Source organism: Apodemus sylvaticus, chromosome 5, assembly GCF_947179515.1.
Source record: "Apodemus sylvaticus chromosome 5, mApoSyl1.1, whole genome shotgun sequence".
Taxonomy (NCBI): Eukaryota; Metazoa; Chordata; class Mammalia; order Rodentia; family Muridae; genus Apodemus; species Apodemus sylvaticus.
This window is the reverse complement of record NC_067476.1, coordinates 69,351,333-69,371,463: the sequence shown is the minus strand read 5'-3', so window position 1 is coordinate 69,371,463 and position 20,131 is coordinate 69,351,333. Positions and strand designations below refer to the sequence as shown.

At 35.0% G+C, this 20,131-nt stretch overlaps 2 protein-coding genes across 2 annotated transcripts; one reads left to right on the top strand and one right to left on the bottom strand.

Moving 5' to 3' along the window:
* Positions 1-530: 530 nt before the first annotated feature.
* On the top strand, positions 531-1,481 carry LOC127684342 (olfactory receptor 4P4-like). Its single transcript, XM_052181288.1, has one exon. The coding sequence runs from the start codon at positions 531-533 to the stop codon at positions 1,479-1,481; it is 951 nt and encodes a 316-aa protein (XP_052037248.1).
* A 16,880-nt stretch (positions 1,482-18,361) lies between these two features.
* LOC127684341 (olfactory receptor 4P4-like) lies at positions 18,362-19,297 on the bottom strand. Its single transcript, XM_052181287.1, has one exon. It carries the CDS (start codon positions 19,295-19,297, stop codon positions 18,362-18,364), a length of 936 nt encoding a protein of 311 aa, XP_052037247.1.
* Positions 19,298-20,131: the final 834 nt, after the last annotated feature.

Genomic DNA, 20,131 nt, shown 5'->3' with positions numbered 1-20,131 from the left:
CATTTGCCTCTGTATGTCTTTTCATGACCACAATTTAACAACCAAATGTTCACTATCAGGAGTAAAAACTTCATAACAAATATTAATTCTATAACAGTATTATATAAATATTTTTACTTTTTTCTTCACTTTAAGTCTATGATTCTAAGCTACCAAATGGGCAAATTGCACAGTGATAAGGAGATCATTCCCCTAAACTCATTTTTATAAAGTAATAGCACATATTTGATTATGCTTTCTACTAATATATTTTTTATTTTTTGCACTTTTATGAAAATAATGTGATTAAAATGATGATTTCCAAATGATGAGAATTTTGTGGATAATATAATAATTAGAAATAGACATGCAAATATGTATATATGTATATATATGTGTTTATATATATATATATATATATATATATATATATGGAGAAAGAGTGAGAGAGAGTATTCTTTGCTATGATTCATACCATGAATAATAAACATTCCTAATCCCTCCATCATTTTCTTTCAGCTAATGCCTTTGAATGGTAATTTCTATGGAATATGGAAAGTACCAATAACATCACTGAATTTATACTGTTAGGACTTTCCCAGAACAAGAAAATTAAAACTCTATGTTTTCTAATGTTCTTGTTTTGTTATATAGCTATTTGGGGAGGAAACATGTTCATTTTGATTTCTATCACATATAGTCAGCTAATTGAGCAACCAATGTATTTCTTTCTTAATTACCTTGCTTTGTCAGATCTGTGCTATACCTCCACAGTGACACCCAAGTTTCTCACTGACCTTCTCATAGAAAGGAACATAATTTCTTATACCAGCTGCATGGCTCAGCTTTTTGCCATGCACTTCTTTGGGGGGATTGAGATCCTCATACTCACAGTAATGGCCTATGACCGCTATGTGGCCATCTGCAAGCCCTTGCACTACACAATCATTATGAGCAGAGGGAGATGCCATGCCATGGTCACTGCTTGCTGTGCTGGTGCTTTTATACATTCCTTCTTCCAGAGCCTCCTTGCTATCAGCCTCCCCTTTTGTGGCCACAATGAGATGGATCATTATTTCTGTGATATTTATCCTTTGCTGACTCTTGCCTGCACCAATACATACAGAGTCGGACTTCTTGTGGTTGCCAATTCCGGCATGATGGGACTGGTCACCTTCGTAGTCTTGATGTGGTCTTACTCTTTCATATTATACACCATCAGGGCTTATCCTGCAGAGAGCCGTGGCAAAGCTCTTTCCACATGCAGTTCTCATGTCACCGTTGTCATTTTATTTTTTGTACCTGTACTTTTTATTTACATTAGACCAGCCACAACTTATCCAGAAGATAAAGTGTTTGCTCTTTTCTACACCATCATAGCTCCCATGTTCAACCCTCTGATATACACACTGAGAAACACAGAGATGAAGAACACCTTGAGAAAAGTTTGGTGCCACAAACTATTTTTATTTGAAAGTGACTCATATGATATTCACTGCTAAATTAGCGTGAAAAACTAAAAGGGGACGCTTGTCTTCCTAAATCTCAAAGCATTTTTACGAATAAAATTCCATGTTTAGTCAATAGTAATAAAAATCAATAGTAACTCTCATGGACTAATTGCAAATATTATGTCTGAATAAAGATTATCATCACATTTAATAATAATATTCATTACTTGTGACTGTTAATAATATATTTTATATATTGATTTCTTACTTCTGTACATGTTTTAGTTCTGTAAAATTTTACTCGTCATGATCTAAAAATAGTTGGAGTGATACAGGATTTAGTTTTTATTGATTTTGTAATGGCTTTGTATTTTTCTTATTTTGTCCATAACAAGTTTCAAGTACATTTGGATAAGTCTTTTTTTATCATGCAAAATTTGAATATGACAATGAACATACTTAAAAATTTATTTTGTATTTTGCATATTTATTTTGAATATTTCTTTGTTTCTTGACAGTGTTTTAATGTCCCTTTGTGATAATGACTCAAGATGGGAAGGCAATCATTTTTCACATATGTATAACAGTTATGTTAATTAATTTTAAATAAATATATTTCCATCAGTAAACATAATTTAGAATATTTCTCTCAAAAGAAGAAAAGATAAAGTAATGAATAAAACACATATATTAATAATCTTTTAAAATGTTCTACATTACCTAAATTGTACTTGTTATCAAACATTTTGGTAGTATTTGTATTTATTTTCAGTAATCTGTTACAATGTTTTATATTACCTAAATTAAACTTATCGTACATTCTTAGTAGTGTTATTTATTCTTTGTGACCAGAGTAACTGTCAAAATATGGTAGATTGTTTTTTATCTTTGAAAATGTTGGAAACAATACAATTTTATGACTGTAGAATCATCACTAATAGGCTTCTATACAAGAGATATAGTAGTTAACACATTTCTTACTGTATAACAGAGATGATTAACTTTACTTTTGTATTACATTGACTCATTTTTTTCAACTTTACATAATTGATTACTTCCCCTTTTTATGCAGATTTTGTTTTTTTTCCATTTGTAGATTTTTAATTTTTATTCTGCTTCTAAGTATGAGACATAGAAATAGATGGAGACCCAGAAGAATGTCTCAGAATTCATCTGATTGGACGTTTTAATGAGCATGACAAACAGGAATTTTGCTTTACTCTTTTCTTAATCTTTGAAATGGTTCTTTTGCTAGCAAAATCTGCATTTTTATCTCGTTATCTCGTTTGATGCGGCCTCCTGCCCATGTACTCTTTCCTTAGCGACTTAACATATATATATATATATATATATATATATATGTTTATGTTTATATTTATATATTTAATATTATATATTAAATGTATATATAATATTTGTATATATATTTATATATATATATAATATTATATTTATATATATTTATATTTATATATATTTATGTATATATATATATATATATATATATATATATATATATATATATATATATATAAGTTAATTCCTCGACAACTTATGAGTAGTTAGGAAAGTCATCTAATTGCATGCTGTAGGTCTTTGCTATGCATTTCTTTGGAATAATTGAAATAAGAATCCTGACAGGCATTGTCTCTGACTACTGTGCGGCCTTCAGCAGTTCGTTCCACAGCATGGTCATCATGAACAAGACAAAATGCCTCTCCTAATATTAGCAGCTTGGCTGGTGGAGCAGCCCACTTCTTTCCTTTCTATTGCTATCTTGCTGCACTTTTGTCATCCCAAATTGACCACTACTTCTGTGAAATATGTTCAGAGTTTCCTGTACTTACACCACATGACCACTGTCCTTGTTCTGGCCAATTCAGGTATAGCTACAGTCACTTTAGTAGCTATGGTGTTTTTCTTGTCTTATGTCATTATTTTACTCATGCTAAGAACACACTTAGCAGAAGGAAGAAGAACAGCCCTGTCTACATGTGGGATTCACATATAACCCTAATAGTTCTAGCCTTTGAACCTCAAATCATTTCCTATGTTAGATCTCCTACCAGTTTCCCTGAAGATGTTGTACTTGCAATGTTTTATACTATTGTTTTACCTATGCCAATCCATCAATTTACAAGGTGAGAAATGCAGGGCCGAAAAAATACAATGAAAATTGTTATTTTTAATTTTTATTGATTTTTATACTAGAATAATATTATATATGACCTGCAAATATTAGCTGACATTTGGGAAATATTAATTCAACTTAACATTAATGTTAGGCAAATTTGAGTAGCAAACACATGAGCCACATTCATTTCTAATGTCTAGGTTTGTGTTATGTGTGTGACCATAGCCCCTATCTTTCATCAGTATGCAATCACTGATAATTGGATATTAGCCCAAAAAGTCAGAATACCCAAGATACATCTTACAGACCCCATTAAGCTCAAGATGAAGGAAGACCAACGTGTGGATACTTTGATCCTTATTGGAAAGTGGATCAAAACACCCATGGCTCACAGCCTACCAATAGAATGAGAATAGGATCCCAATGGAAAAGTTAAAGAGAGGACCCAAGGAGGAACAATAGTATGTACCAATCAGGTCACCCAGAGCTCCCAGGGACTAAATGACCAACCAAAGTGTACACATAGAAGAATCCACAGCTCCAGCTACACATGTAGCAGAAGATGACCATTTCAGACATCACTGATAGGAGAAGCCATTGGTCCTATGAAGGCTCTATTGCTCAGAACAGAAGAATGCAAGTCGGGAAATTGGGAGAGGGGAAGGGTTAGAAGGAGGAGTGGGGATGGGATAGAGAGTTTTGGTGGGGTAATAGGGAAAGGAGTTAACATTTGACATGCAAAAAAAGCAAATATCTAATAAAAATGTATCATACAGGTACACAGGTATTGTTAATTTTTATATATGTTTAAATAAAATGTTTTTTCTTTAATTTTTACATGTTTATATATTTTACTGTGTTTTGTATATTTTTGATATTTTTTTATATACGTTTATCTTGAATGATTTTTTTGTTTGCTCATACTAACTAATTTCTTTAGGTAAACTAGATGAAAGTTTTTATTTACCTACAGAAATTAGGGTATGTGGCTTCATAATAGAGAATTGTAAATGTAATTAGATAGCTAGAAACTATGTCATCTATCTTATGCATTTCATTGTCTTTAGTGGAATGAATGTGGACAATAAAACTTACTTAAATTAATAAATACCCAAAGACTATTAAAATACCAATTTTGCAGTCTACTAAACTGGAGCAAGCAGGATTATTTGCATTGAAACCAGGAACCAATGTGCTGCTGTGCTTATCAGTAACATATTCTTAAGATTTAATAAAATTATTGGACATTGAGGGCTCTATAAATTTACAGATAGTTTGTGATTGTAGAAAAATTTAAATTTATTACTGAATGCTATCTTTTTAAGTTTGGATATGATATGATCATCTACATCATCTAGTACTAGTCATAAATTAAATGTGGGGCAGAGAACTCAATATGATATTAAATTAGATTTTGAGTCAATACCTGGACTTATCATTGAAGAAATGTGCAAAGAAAGTGGGAGGTAATAATTCTTATGTGAAAGAAGTGCTGGTTGTCCATTAACCACCCCAACATGTGGAGCATTTTCCATTAAATATAAGAAGTCTGATTATAAACTCATTTGCATTACCCTTCTTCCATAATACCAAAACATTTCAAGAAAATCATTAGTGATTGGATCAGACTTAAAGGATTTTCTTGCTACAATGAGTAAAATGTCACAAAGAAGAAATAAAGTGTCCTTTAGAAACAAGGCAATTATAATGTGGTAGCAAGGTAGTATTTATAGTATCTCTATTTTTCCTAAGCTGAAACATATCACAGTGCCTATTAATACAATGTACTTGTACATCATATTGAATGGATTATTCAGTTCTGATAGGAAATCAATATCAAAATGTGAGAAGATTTGAGGATACTTAAATACATGTTATGCCAAAAACTAAACCATTCAGAAAGTTCTGTGTTTTTGTGGCACAGCGTGTATACATGAAATATATACCTCCTGCTCATTTCTGTGGGTAACTAAAAGTACTCTAAGAATTAAAACAATAAGGTAAATTTCTTATGACATAAAGACCTTTGAGATATAAGAAAAAAGTTTTATCAAGGTTTATTGATAGCTGTTTGATCATCTTCATTTAAAAATGGAGAGGGATGCTAGAGAGGTGAGGTGGGAGTGCGTAGATGAATGGGAGGTCATGCTCTTAGAAGCAAAGGGGTGGGAGATGAGGTGGGGGCTTTGTGGACAGGAGATCAGGCAGGGGGATAAGATTTGAAATGTAAACAAATAAAATAACTATTGAATTAAAATGCATTCCAGAGAAGCAGCATTTCATTTAGGAATATTATTATGTTCATTAAAAAAAAGTAAGTCTAACACATAAGTATCTAGTAAAACAAATTTCCTTTCTGAAAAATCACTGAACGGTATTTGCTAACCCAAATGTTGGAAGGTAACATTTAAATGACCAATTCTATAACCATATTATATTTCATTATTTAAGAGGGGAGACCACATTATAGAGTCTAAGGGTAAATATCAAGGTATGGGTGAACACATTTTACATTTTTAAGATAGAGAAATCTAATCCTGCTTTTGGAATTGCATCACTGAAACAAAACATGTGTTTTCATTAAAATACTAAAGTGTTTTTGAGAAGAAATCAGCATCATAATTTCTCTTTAATTACTATCATATATATTTATCACCTATTAGCATTATCAATTGTCCATTAAAAATAAGAGTGTTTTGTCAGAAAGTAGAGGAATACAACATCTATCTCCATAAGCCAATCAAGAGTGGATGAAACCCAGCCATCTCTTAGGTCTTGAAACAAACTATTTATTTATTTTTTCAAAAATTTGTAATAATGAACTACTTTCCTTTCTATAAACTTATTATCAGTTTTCCATTTTCCCTATGCAACGTGGGATTTTCATTTTTTTTATTGGAAGCCTTTATAAAAAGAGATTAAAGAATGCTGTCTCTTCCAGAGTAAGTTAGCTATGAACTATCAGTAACTCATTGTTTTCATTGATTTGATTTAGTATCAGCTACTTCAAAATTATTTTTTAAGGAAATGAAAGTATGCGTGTGTGTGTGTGTGTGCATGTGACATCTGTGTGGATAGGCTGAGGCATGTGCAGATGTTTTACTGATGGGTCTCACAGGTTATTTTGTATCAAAGACAGTGATAATCAAAAGATCATGGAATTTATAAACACTTTTTACTCAAGGCATCAACACAACTTCATTTGCAGAATGACTAAATAATTTTAAGAATTTATTTTTTATCATTTTTATTTATGGGTTTTTGTGAGTATCGCTGAAGTCTGCTCCCCTAGTATAGCCATAGCCATTTGGTTCCATGCCTGCCAGACATTTCATATTGTTACTGACACAGAAAATAGCTTGACTTGGAGTGGGGCAGAGTCAAGATGACCACACACAACTATATTATGTTGTGAGGTTTGTTAATCCTACGAAATTTCACAATGATAAGCTCCATTTAGGATCAATTAGGATAAAGGTTATTCAGAAATGTTTTATCTAGCTAGCCAAAGTAGCTTGAGTCAGAGTCCATCACCAGCAACTTTTCTTGCATCTGTACATGAGCTCATTGTGGTTTTTGACTTCATAAACTGGCCCTGAGAAACATTTGGGGCTGCAGTCAGCACCCAAGTCTAGTCTATAGCTCTGATCGTTCAGTCCTAGAGTTAAAATGTGTGACTTGTGTAATGATTCAGGGACCCAAACAAATCTGTCATTGTATGGATGTGTGCACCTGAGTGCCTGTACTTTGAGAGGTCAAAGTCATCCAATTTTGTAGAGCTGGAATTCCAGACTGTTGGAATGTAAGAACTTGAACTCAGGTACTCTGCAGTAGAAGTATGTGATCTTAAGTGTTGTTTCATCTTTCCAGATGCCACGATTAAAAACTTTTTTTTCTTTTTTTTAATTAGATATATTCTTTATTTATATTTCAAATGTTGTCCCCTTTCCTAGTTTTCCCCCTGAAACTTCCCTAACCTATCACCACTCCCCCTATTAACCCATCAACCCTCTCCTGCTTCCCTGTCCTGGTATTCCCCTACACTGCTGAATCAAGCCTTCTCAGGACCAAAGGCCTCTCCTCACTTTGATGTCCAACAAGGCAACCCTCTGCTACCTATGCATCTGGAGCCATGGGTCCCTGCATGTGTACTATATGGTTGGTGGTTTAGTCCCTAGAAGCTCTGGAAGTATTGGGTGGCTCATATTATTTTTACTCCTATAGCACTGCAAACCCCTTCAGCTCCTTGGGTTATTTTTCTAACTCCACCATTGGGGACCCTGTGCTCAGTTCAATGGCTGGCTGTGATTTTAGCCCTCTGTATTTGTCATGCAGTGGCAGAGCTTCCCAGGTGAAAGCTTATCAGGCTCTGGTGAGCAAGTACTTGTGGGCAACCAAAATAGTGCCTGGGTTTTGTAACTGCATGTGGGAAGAATCCCTAGGTGGGGCAGTTTCTGATTGGTCTTTCCCTCAGTCTCTGCTCCACACTTTGTCTCTGTATCTCCTTCTGTGGATATTTTGCTTCCCCTTCTAAGATGGGCCAGAGTATCCACACTTTGTTCTTCCTTCTTCTTGAGCTTCATTTGATATGTGAATTGTGTTTTGGATATTCCAAGCTTCTGGGCTAATATTCTCTTATCAGTGAGTGCATAACATGTGTGTTCTTTTGGGTTGGGTTATCTCACTCAGAATTCCAGTTCCACACATTTGCCTAAGAATTTCATGAATTCATTGATTTTAATAACTGAGTAGTATTTCATTGTGTAAATGTACCACATTTTCTGTATTCATTCCTCTGTTGAGGGTCATCTGGGTTCTTTCCAGCTTCTCGGTATTATAAATAAGGCTACTATGAACAGAGTGGAGTGGGTGTGCTTAATGCATGCTAGAAAATCCTTTGGGCATATGCCCAGGAGTGGTATAGCAGGGTCCTCCAGTAGTATTATGCCAAATTTTCTAAGGAACTGCCAAACTGATTTCCAGAGTGGTTATGCCAGCTTGCAATCCCACCAGCAGTGGAGGAGTGTTCCTCTTTCTCCACATCCTCACCAGTACCTACTATCTCCCGAGATTTTTTTATCTTAGCCATTCTGACTCGTATGAGTTGAAATCTCAGAGGTTTTTTTGTTATTTACATTTTGCTGATGACTGAGGATGTTGAACATTTCTTTAGGTGCTTCTCAGCCATTCAATATTCATCAAGTGAAAATTCTTTGTTAAGCTCTGTACCTCATTTTTAATAGGGTTATTTGGTTCTCTGGAGTCTAACTTCATGAGTTTTTTGTATATATTGGATATTAGCCCTCTGTTGGATGTAGGGTTGGTAATGATCTTTTCCAAATTTGTTAGTTGCCATTTTGTCCTATTGACAGTGTCCTCTGCCTTACAGAAACTTTGTAATTTTATGACGTCCCTTTTATCAGTTCTTGATCTTAGAGCATAAACTATTGGTGTTCTCTTCAGGAAATTCTCCTCTGTGCTCATGTGCTCCAGGCTCTTCCGCATTTTCTTTCCTGTTAGTTTCAGTGTGTCTGGTTTTATGTGGAAGTCCTTGATCCACTTGAACTTGAGCTTTGTACAAGGACATAAGAATGGATCGATTTGCATTCTTCTGCACGCTAAATGCCAGTCGAACTAGCACCAATTGTTGAAAGGCTATCTTTTTTCCACTGGATGATTTTAGCTCATTTGTCAAAGATCAAGTGACCATAGGTGTGGTTATGTAGGTGTTGGTTCATTTCTGTTTCTTCAATTGTATTCCATTGATCTATCTGCTTATCACTGTACCGATACCATGCAATTTTTAACACTATTGTGCTGTAGTACTGCTTAAGATCTGGGATACTGTTTCCACTAGAAGTTCTTTTACTTTTGAGAATAGTTTTAGCTATCCTGGGTTTTTTGTTATTCCAGGTGAATTTGAGAATTGCTCTTTTTAACTCTATGAAGAATTGAGTTGGAATGTTGATGGGGATTGCATTGAATCTGTAGATTGCTTTTGGCATGATGGCCATTTTTACTATATTAATCCTGCCAATCCACAAGTATGGGAGACCTTTCCCAACTTCTGAGGTCCTCTTCAGTTTCTTTCTTCCAGGACTTGAAGCTTTTGTCATTCAGATCTTTCATTTGCTTGGTTAGAGTCGCCCCAAGATATTTTATATTGTTTGTGACTATTGTGAAGGGTGTCTTTTCTCTAATATTTTTCTCAGCCTGTTTATCCTTTGAGTATATGAAGGCTACTGACTTGTTTGAGTTAATTTTATATCTGGCCACTTTGCTGAAGTTATCACCTGTAGGAATTCTCTGGTGGAGTTTTTGGGGTTGTCTAAGTATACTATCAAATTATTTGCAAATAGCAATAATTTGACATCTTCCTTTTCAATTTGTATCCCTTTGACCTCCTTTTGTTGTCTAATTTCTCTAGCTAGTACCTCAAGTACTATATTGAATAAATATGAAGAGAGATGGCAGCCTTGTCTAGTCCCTGATATAGTGGGATTGCTTTAAGTTTCTCTTCATTTATTTTGATGTTGGCTACTGGTCTGCTGTATGTTGCTTTTACTAAGATTAGGTATGGGCCTTATATTCCTGACTTTCCAAGTTTTACCATAAAAGCATGCTGAATTTTTTCAAATGCTCTTTCAGCATCTAATAAAATGACCATGTGGTTTTTTTTCTTAGAGTTTGTTTATGCAGTGGATTGCATTGATGGATTTCTGTATATTGAACCATCTCTGCATCTCTGGGATGAAGCCTACTTGATCATGGTGAACGATTGTTTTTTATATGTTCTTGGATTCCATTGGCCAGAATTTTATTGAATATTTTTGCATCAATATTCAGAAGGGAAATTGGTCTGAAGTTCTCTTTGTTGTTGGCTCTTTATGTGGTTTTAGTATCAGTGTAATTGTGGCTTCATACACAGAATTGGGTAATGTTTCTTCTGTTTCTATTTGTGGAATAATTTGAAGAGTATTTATGTTAGGTGTTTTTTGAAGATCTGTTAGAATTCTGCACTAAAACCATCTGGTCCAATTCTCTATTTGGTTGGGAGACTTTTAATGACTGCTTCTATTACTTTAGAGGTTATGGGACTGTTTAATGGTCTATCTGATCCTAGGTATTTGGTATCTGTCTAGAAAATTGTCCACTTCATCCAGATTTTCTACTTGTGTTGAGTATAGATTTTTGAGGTGGGATCTGATGATTTTTTAAATTTAAAACCTTAATTACAAGAATTTCATATTGTTTATATTATGGTCTGGATGTTTTAATTATTCATGTATATTTTCACTTTTGTTTATATTTTTAAAAATTATCACAATTCAATTTACTGTTAAATATATGTGCCAAATATCCTTGAGAAATACTCTTCTTTGTACATTAAAGTAAACAAAGAGAAATCAGAAAGTATTTATGACAGTGTATAATTATTTAGTACTTTAATCCCATAATTTCAGCCTGAGGCAAGGGGATCATGAGTGGGCAATGTAACCAAACCTGACATTTCATTCCTTTCACACATATAATTATAAACACTTAAATATATTAAGAAATTATATTAAATAATTCTTCTCATTATTGAAAATTCAGATATTTAACAAATAAATTGTTACAGGATATTTGCCAGTCTAGTACAATGCACTTGCTAGATAACTCCTGAAAACAAGAGGATATTTCCAGTTATGGGAGAATAATGCCTTCACATACCAACAAGTATTTCCTTGGTTTAATGTCGTCTCTATTAATCTGTCATCTGGGAAAACTTCAGTTAGTAAAATATAAGGAGCATTTGGTTGTACAGTAAGAGAAAAGTAAACATTACTGATTATTAACTTACATAGTATATATTTTGTAATACTGTAACAGTCAAATAGAGCTAAGAATAAGATTCTTCACTATGCTTCCTGCATAATCTGAATCCTTGGCTGTTATTCAGTTCAGTGATGTTGGTCTTCTTGACCCCAATCATTCATAAATTGTATTAAAGGAATAATTTTGACAGTTAAAATATGCTCCAATTTATGGGAAAATTGTATAAACCTCTATGGTAACAGAGGTCTTTAGACCAGAATAAACTGGCAAAGATGAGGGGGATAAAGGTAATTCTAGAGGTGAAAACTACCCTTGAACCTGTGCCACATTCTCTGTATCACCACTTTCCCAACAATTCTTTATTTTTGTATATGCATCTATTGACAGACTCAATACTATATAAAAGTACTCTATCATTTCCTTGAAGTGATAGATTACCTATGCCTCTGATGCCAAAGGAGTCAGAACACCTTAAATATTCTGTGCTTTCCTCCATGTCTACAAGTCAAAAAATATTATCAAAGCTCTCTGAGCTTACCAAAATGTCTAATACTATGTTTCATAATAAATAGTATTATCATAATTTTGAATCTTTAAGAACTTCATTCATTATATTTTGGTCATATTCACCTTTAAGTCTTCTTACCTATTCTTAGATACACTCTTAACTTCCTACCTATCTCAATTTTGTGATCTTTTCTTTATTTTAATTTATTAGTTTATAGATTTGAATTTGTGCTGCCTTTATATTTCTGTTTAGTAGACTGTCCACTGGAATCTCTTTAACATACCTAGAGCTTAACTTTCAAAAATTAGATTTTAACTGTACAAGTTATCTTTTTGTCAATAGTGCTTCACTTAGAAGTCCAAGAAATGTCAGAAAGCAATTTTTGGAAGATATTTATACCAGATGGTGCTCTGGTAGACCAGGTGATGCTGTGATTAGTTCTTTATTTCCAATCCTGTAACTAAAATGCCTATTCATAGATATTTTTCACTTTAAAAAATGAGATTATAATTCAATTCCAATATTTCTCTCTTCCTTTTACTCCTGCCAAACATTTCCATTTATCCCTCCCTATTTTCTTTCAAATTCAAACACTCTTTTATTCATTGTTATTATATGCATACAAGTATGCATGTATACATGTATATATGTATATGAATAATCTATCTATCTATCTATCATCTATCATCTGTCTTTTGATGACTATTGCCATGTATTGAATCAAACTGTGAAACTGAGATTTTGTTATTTACTGAAAAAAAAACCTGTTTCTAGATATGGTGTGGCTCAGCATTAGCACACACCTTTAATCCCGCTGGCTGGAATACAGACACACCTTACTCCTTGGAGGCCATGAAGGCCATGAGATCCACCACATTGTTGTTGTAGTCATATTCATTGTCATACCAGAAAGTTAACTTCACAAAGTTGTCATTGAGAGAAATACCAGCCTTAGCATCAAAAGTGGAAGAGTGGGAGTTGCTATTAAAGTCACAGGAGACAACCTGGTCCTCAGTCTAGCCCAGGATGCCCTTCTGTAGGCTCTTGGATGCCTGATTTACCACCATCTTGATGTCATCATACTTTTCAAGTTTCTCTAGGTGGCATCTGATCCACAACAGATACATTGGGGGTAGGAACATGGAAGATTATGCTAGTGAGCTTCCTGTTTATCTCTGGGATGACCTTGCCCACAGAACCAGTGGAAACAGGGGTGATGTTTTTGGTAGTCCCATGGCCATCATGTCACAACTTTCCAGTGGAGACATCTACAGTCTTCTGAGTGGCAATAAAGGCATGGACTGTGGTCATGACCCTTTCCATGATGCCAAAGTTGTCATGGATGACCTTGGCCAGGGGCATAAGTAGTTGGTGGTGCAGGATGCATTGCTCACAATCTTGAGTGAATTTTCATATTTCTCGTGGTTCAGTAGGTCCAGGCCTTCTCCATGGTAGTGAAGACGCCAGTAGACTCCACAACATACTTAGCACCAGCATCACCCCATTTGATGTTAGTGGGATCTTGCTCCTGAATGATGGTGATGGACATGCCATTGTTGAAAAGCTTTTCATTCTCAGCCTTGACTGTGCCATTGAATTTGTCATGGGTGGAGTCATACTAGAACATATGTGATTGAAATCAATGAAGGGGTTGTTCAAGGCAAAAATCTCCACTTTGCCAAGTACATAGCAGAAGGTAGCCCTGGTAAGCACACACCAAATCTATTCACACTAGCCTTCACCATTCTGTCTACAGGACAAAGCTGGCACTGCACAAGAAGATGTGATTGTCTCAGGAACAGGAAGGAACAGAGAGCCAGCATTCATCTTTGAATATTATGTTGTATTGAGTGGCAGAAAAAGTGACACATTGGAGAAAGATTTGAGAGAATAGGATATACCCAACTCTCAGGAGGAAAAATAGAAAAGAGAGGCTATGTAAGTAAGAGAGTTCTGATCCAGAAAAGAAGAAAGAGGGCAGTTTTACTGGGACATTTTTGCAGAGACAGATTGCAGAGAGAACAAGCTAGATACAGGTGAAGACAGAACAATCCAGAGAATGAGAACGAGCCATAAGTTTAGAACAGATTGCCAAAGTTAGTATGATGTCAAACAGAGTAATTCAGAAAAAATCTAAGAGAGCCAGATTGAATCTGTCAGCTTGGGAAGGAGTTGAGCCAGTCAACCAGTTCAGAAAGAACTATGAAGGAGTGAGCTTATTCATCAAAGTTTCAAATGCAAGAGACATTTTAGACCTAGATACGATTGTATAGAGGCTAGAAGCTTCCAAGACAAGACCTAGGTTAGAACATGGAATCAGAGACCCTCTGAGATGACAATTACATCAGGTAAATAAAAGATACATATATAGATGACCTATATAATATCTATCAATAGTTGTAGAAATACATACATGCTTGTTGAACCTACCCTAAAGTTACTACTGGTATAGAAGATACAGATTTTGTTTCTTACTATGTTTACTCCTTGGCTCAAAAGTAAGTAGTCAAACTGAAACTGGCTATATCGGACAATTATTACTTCATAACACAGAAGATGTTAACCCTTTCTGAGTTATAGCAGTATTAGTGCCCAAGTTGTCTAATGCCTAGGTTAAATTTCCAAAGTTGTTGTATAGAAGTTTACTTGAGTGACAGGCAGTTCTAAACCAGTTCCTTTACAGAAGAGATTAATTATATAACTTGTTTAGACCTTCATTAGGGTATTTGTTTGTTAATATTTTATTTGCTTGTGTGTGTGTGGGGGGGGGTGGTGCCTTACAATTTATTTGCTGGCATTGATGGGTCCTGGTAAGAATATGCACAAGTTATAGCAGTAAATTAGGGTTATCCTTAATCCTTTCTTTCATATTCTCTTAAAATTGAATTTCTCACAAAACCAGAATCATTCTATTTTGGATGGGATAAATGGCCCCTGATCTCTCAGAATTCATTAGTTTTTTCCCTCTTAATGCAGGGCAGGGGTTATAGGCATGGCTTTTTACATAAGCTCTGAGAATTAGATCTCAGGTCCTACACAGAAAATGTTCTTACCTGCTAAGCCATCTCCCCAACCTCATTACCACATTACATCTTGTAGATTGAAATCAGCAGGGGCCAAAAGAACCTTACACAGGTGTCACATATTAGAGATCCTGCATATTTGATATTTACAGTAGCAAAGTTACATTTATGAAGTAGCAACAAAAATAAAATGGAGCAGTGACCACAGAGGAGGGATTGTATTAAAGGGTCACAGCATTAGGAAGCTTAAGAATCACTACCTTAATATAATATTTAGTGGTAAGTCATACCTAGTCCTTGAGGTTGTAACCATCCCAGTGTACAATGATCCATTAACCAAGTATGAATGCAAAGATTTAAAACAAAAACACAAAAAACCCAAAAAACAAAAAACAAAAAAAACCAAAAAACAAAAAAAAAAAAAACAGATTCAGAAGCTCACAGCCATCCATTTGACTGAGCTTGAGGGGTCACTGATGGAGGAGTTGGAAAAGGGACTGAAGGAGCTCAGGGGCTTTATAGCTCCATGGAGGGGGCAACAGTGGCAACAAGCCAGACCACCAACCAAAGAACACACATGGAGCAACCCATGGTACTGACCACATATGTAACAGTGGACGGCCTTGTTGGACATAAGTGGGAGGAGAGACCCTTGGGCCTGAGGTTGTTCAATGCCCCATTGTAGGTGAATGCTATGGTAAGAGGACAGGAGTGGGTGGGTGGTAGAGCACACTCACAGGGGTAAGGGGAGGCAGAATGGAATAGCAGGTTTCCAAAGGGAGAGCTAGAAAAGGGAAACCATTTGAAATGTAAATAAAGAAAATATCTAATAAAAAAGCAAACAAACGAAAAACAGTTCAACTTGAATGAACATGGGTTTAACTGACCTCCAAAGGCAATGGGTGTGACCTGAAATATTCTCAAGGCAGCTTCAAAATTAATAAACCAGGAAAAAGGTGGACAGTGCCAAGGAATCAAATATGACTGAGGAAAAGCATGGTATTGTGAGATATTAGAGCTTATAAGCTTGATAAGCCTAGGGTCTTTAGGTAAACTGCCAGAGAGAAAATTCCCCCAGATGAAAGACACTGGAATAAAAGATTGGAGGAAGAAAAGAAAAAAGAGTGGATGTTTGTAAGGAAGTAAAAAATTGCCTAGTTATAAAACAATTTTCTGTTTATATTTATTGGTGATGTGATGATCTCTTGTTCATTTTTATACACTAAAAGTATTCACCTTTTATTTTTATTTCATTGAAAATAGGTCTTTGATGTTCTGATTATGGTTTCCCATATCACAGTTTCTCTGTGATCATCTTCACCTCCTCTCCCATTCAAATTTATATCCCTCTCTCCTTAGAGAGCAGAGAATATAGAAAATAAAAAATTAAAAAAAAAGAAAACAGAGACATCCCGAGAATAAAAATAAAGGGGGAGGGCTGCAAGATATGGGGTGGGGGGAATAGGACATTCTCTTGGAGACTGGGGAAGAGGGGGAGGAACAGGATGAGGTACTGTGCGAGAGAGGACCAGGAGGGGGGGTAACGACTGGACTGTAAAAAAGTAAAAATAATAAAAAATAAATAAGAATCATAACAGAACTAAAAAGTAGAAGAAAAAGAGGTAAAGGGAAAGTACAAGAAACACATAAAGACTCAGAGATATACACATTCCCATGCACTCACTCACACACACACACACACACACACACACACTAAAAATACACAGCCAGAACTATAATATATATGCAAATGACTGTGCCATTCTAAGTGGTTTAAGATGAGTTCTCAAAGTTTTAACTGGATTTCGCTGGTGAGTAAAGATCTTGAACACTCTGTAAGTGCTTCTTAGCATTTTGAGTTCCCTCTTTTGAAAATCCCTGACTAGATCTGTACCTCATGTATTTGGTTGGATATATTCCTCTTTAAAATAATATTCATCACATTCTAAGATTTTATATATACATATATACATATACACATATACACATATACACAGATACACAGATACTCAGATATACAGATACAGAGATACAGAGGTACATAGATACATGCATATATATATATAAAATTTCTGAAACATGCACACACACACACACACAATTCAAGACTTTGTTGGGTTTGTTTTTTTTTTTAGGTGGAGACTCTTCCAAGTTTATAGTGCAGTTCTGTGTATGTTTCTGCTCAATTAATACTTAGGGGTTTCACCATAATTGTAAAACTTAAATGAAGATAAACAAGGTTCAATGTTTAAGGAAATTATTCTTGTATTTCTTGTTGACTCCTGGGTCCCTTTAAACTGAATTGGAAGACTGTCCATGCTTTTCTGTTTAATGAGAGCTAGCCAATGTTTCTCAGCTTACAAAGAGCAAGCCCATATTTTGTCTGTTTAGAGAAAGCTAGCCCATGTGCTTTTCTCCACACTCTCCTCCATTCTACTGGCAGCTTTTAGAGAGTCCTGCTTTATTCAGTAATATGCTGCCTGTTGTTTGACTGAAGATAAACCACCTTACAGTCTGTTTCATGTCAATGTAGTTTTTTGGAGTCCTCTGAACTTCTCTTGAATCAGAATTAAATCTGGCCTCAGACATTTCTTATCTTCACTTTACATATATTTTTGATGCTTCTGTTCAATGGTAGTATTCAATTACCACTAATTTTTCATTGATTCTTAACTATTGAATAAAGAAACTATTTCAACCTTCATTAAAAAAGTTTCCTTTTCAGAATAATAAATAATTGTTACAGAAACACACAGCAGGCCAAATCTCAATGAATAAGTGTGGAATGCTCATCTTTAAAAGAAATATCTGTAACTCAGTGAGTCTTCATATGGCACAGGACACACTGAAGAAGAGCGGGTTATGGAAATTTTGTAGAAGCCAGAGGATTCTGAGGATTCTATGAAAAAGAATTTTTTGGCCTGGGAAAATGAATTGATTTTAGAAATGTAAAAAGTTAAAAATCATGCTTTTCCAAAATTAAACAATGTAAAAATATAAGACATATTCTGTGACATAGAAAGTATAACTTTTAGATATTCTCTGATGCAGATACAGATAAGAGTGGTCTTTGATTATTTCTGGAAACTGGATCTAGATCGACTTTATTAAACATAGACATACAGCATAATGCATTATATGTGCTTTCCGTGTTCACTTGGGTAGCACATTGCAGTAAATGACTTTCTGTCAAGCATAATTAACTGTAGAACCAAAGGTGCAGTACAAGCAATGTAGACATCAACAATAGCAGAAAATTAGAATACCAACACTACAGTCAAAATGTCTTGTTTAATATAGAGAATATATAATATAGAGAAGAGAAAATACATTCTCATTGATAAACCTGTACTAGGTATAAGACTTAATGACAGGACATTTGCCTTTTGCTGATTTAAGTTATAAATACCTTCAAGAAACTGTGTGATGGTGGAAAACAGTGATACCATCATAGCCTGTTTCTTTCAACTCCTGCGATATGGTAATACAGTCTCTTGATGGCATTCTTCATCTCGTTGTTTCTGAGTGTATAAATCAGGGGGTTAAGCATGGGGGCAATGATAGTATAAAAGAGAGCAAATATTTTGTCTTCTGGTAATGTAGTTGCTGGTCGAATATAAATAAACAGTAGAGGAGCAAAGAAAAGGACTACCACAGTGACATGTGAACTGCAAGTAGAAAGAGCTTTGCGACGATTCTCCGCAGAGTAAGACCTGACAGTATATAAGATCACAGCATATGATATCAACAAGACCACAAAAGTCACTAAGCCCATCAGACCTGAGTTAGCAATGACCAAGAATCCAATTTTTCTGGTGTCAGTACAGGCCAATTTAAGCAGAGGGTACACATCACAGAAGTAGTGATCTATTTCATTGGGCCCACAGTAAGGTAAGAAGACTGCCAGGAGAAATTGACCAAAGGAATGCAGAAATCCACCAGCACAGGAAGCAACAATCACAGCATCACACTTCTGCCTGCTCATAAGGATGGCGTAGTGCAAGGGCTGGCAGATGGCCACATAGCGGTCATAAGCCATTCCTGTAAGAATAAAGACCTCAATGCCACCAAAGAAGTGCATAGTGAAGAGCTGTGTCATGCAACCATTGTAGGAAATCGACTTTTTGGTCGTGACTAAGTTGATAATCAGCTTGGGTGTCACAGTGGAGGTGTAGCATAAGTCTGAAAGTGCAAGGTAATTCAGAAAGAAATACATAGGCTGATTGATAAGGTGACTACATGTGACAGAAATCATGATAAGTAGGTTCCCAAATAAAATTGCAATGTAACACAGTAAAAATAAAACAAAGCAGAGAACTTCTATTTCTTTTGTCTGAGAAAGTCCAAGGAGAAGAAATTCTGTGATATTAGTCCTATAGTCCATGATCCACAGTGTCTGTGTTTATCTGAAATGAAATAAATTATAAACAAGTAAGAAATGTGTTTGCCACAATGCTGAATATGGTCCTCTTTATGGGAGAAGATTAGATTAAAAATGTACAGGACTTGAAGGATTTTGATATTTCATTTTTATTTAAAAAAGACTTCCAAGAGAGGTATTTTAAACACCTTGAAAATACATATTGCTGCAAAATATTTTTACATTCTTGCAATGAATATTAATGTTGTAGGATAAATTATATTTGTGTAATCATTCTATAATTATGCATTATCCAATAAAAATTTATATAGAAACACTTCTAAAGGATCAGAAACCCTTTTTATTTTTTGCTGTTTATTTTAGAGATTCAGAAGTGAATGATCAAGTGTGAAAATAATTACATGTAAATATATGAGGTGTAATATTTGAGCACTGACTCATTTAAAATATGTTGAGACACACATTCTCTGCTCAAATATACATGAAGATGGGATTTTGTATTTGGAATCATGAGATAGATAGATAAAACTTTATTTCTAAATTGAACAATGTGGTTTTAGTCTCACTAATTTTAACTGTTATATTTATGAATATCTATGTACACACACACACACTATATATATATATTCATTTTCCATCCCATATACAGTCACCAAACCCGATACTATTTCAGATGCCAAGAAGTGCTTGCTAGCAGGAGCCTGATTTAGGTGTTTCCTGAGAGGCTCTGCCAGAGCCTGACAAATACAGAGGCAGACACTCGCAGCCAACCATTGGACTGAGCATATGATCCCTGATGGAGGAGTTACAGGAAGGACTGAACAAGCTGAAGGGGTT

What these genes read in the sequence shown, in the direction of transcription:
- LOC127684342 (XM_052181288.1), top strand. Translation starts at nt 531, where the DNA reads ATGGAAAGTACCAATAACATCACTGAATTTATACTGTTAGGACTTTCC.
- LOC127684341 (XM_052181287.1), bottom strand. Translation starts at nt 19,297, where the DNA reads ATGGACTATAGGACTAATATCACAGAATTTCTTCTCCTTGGACTTTCT.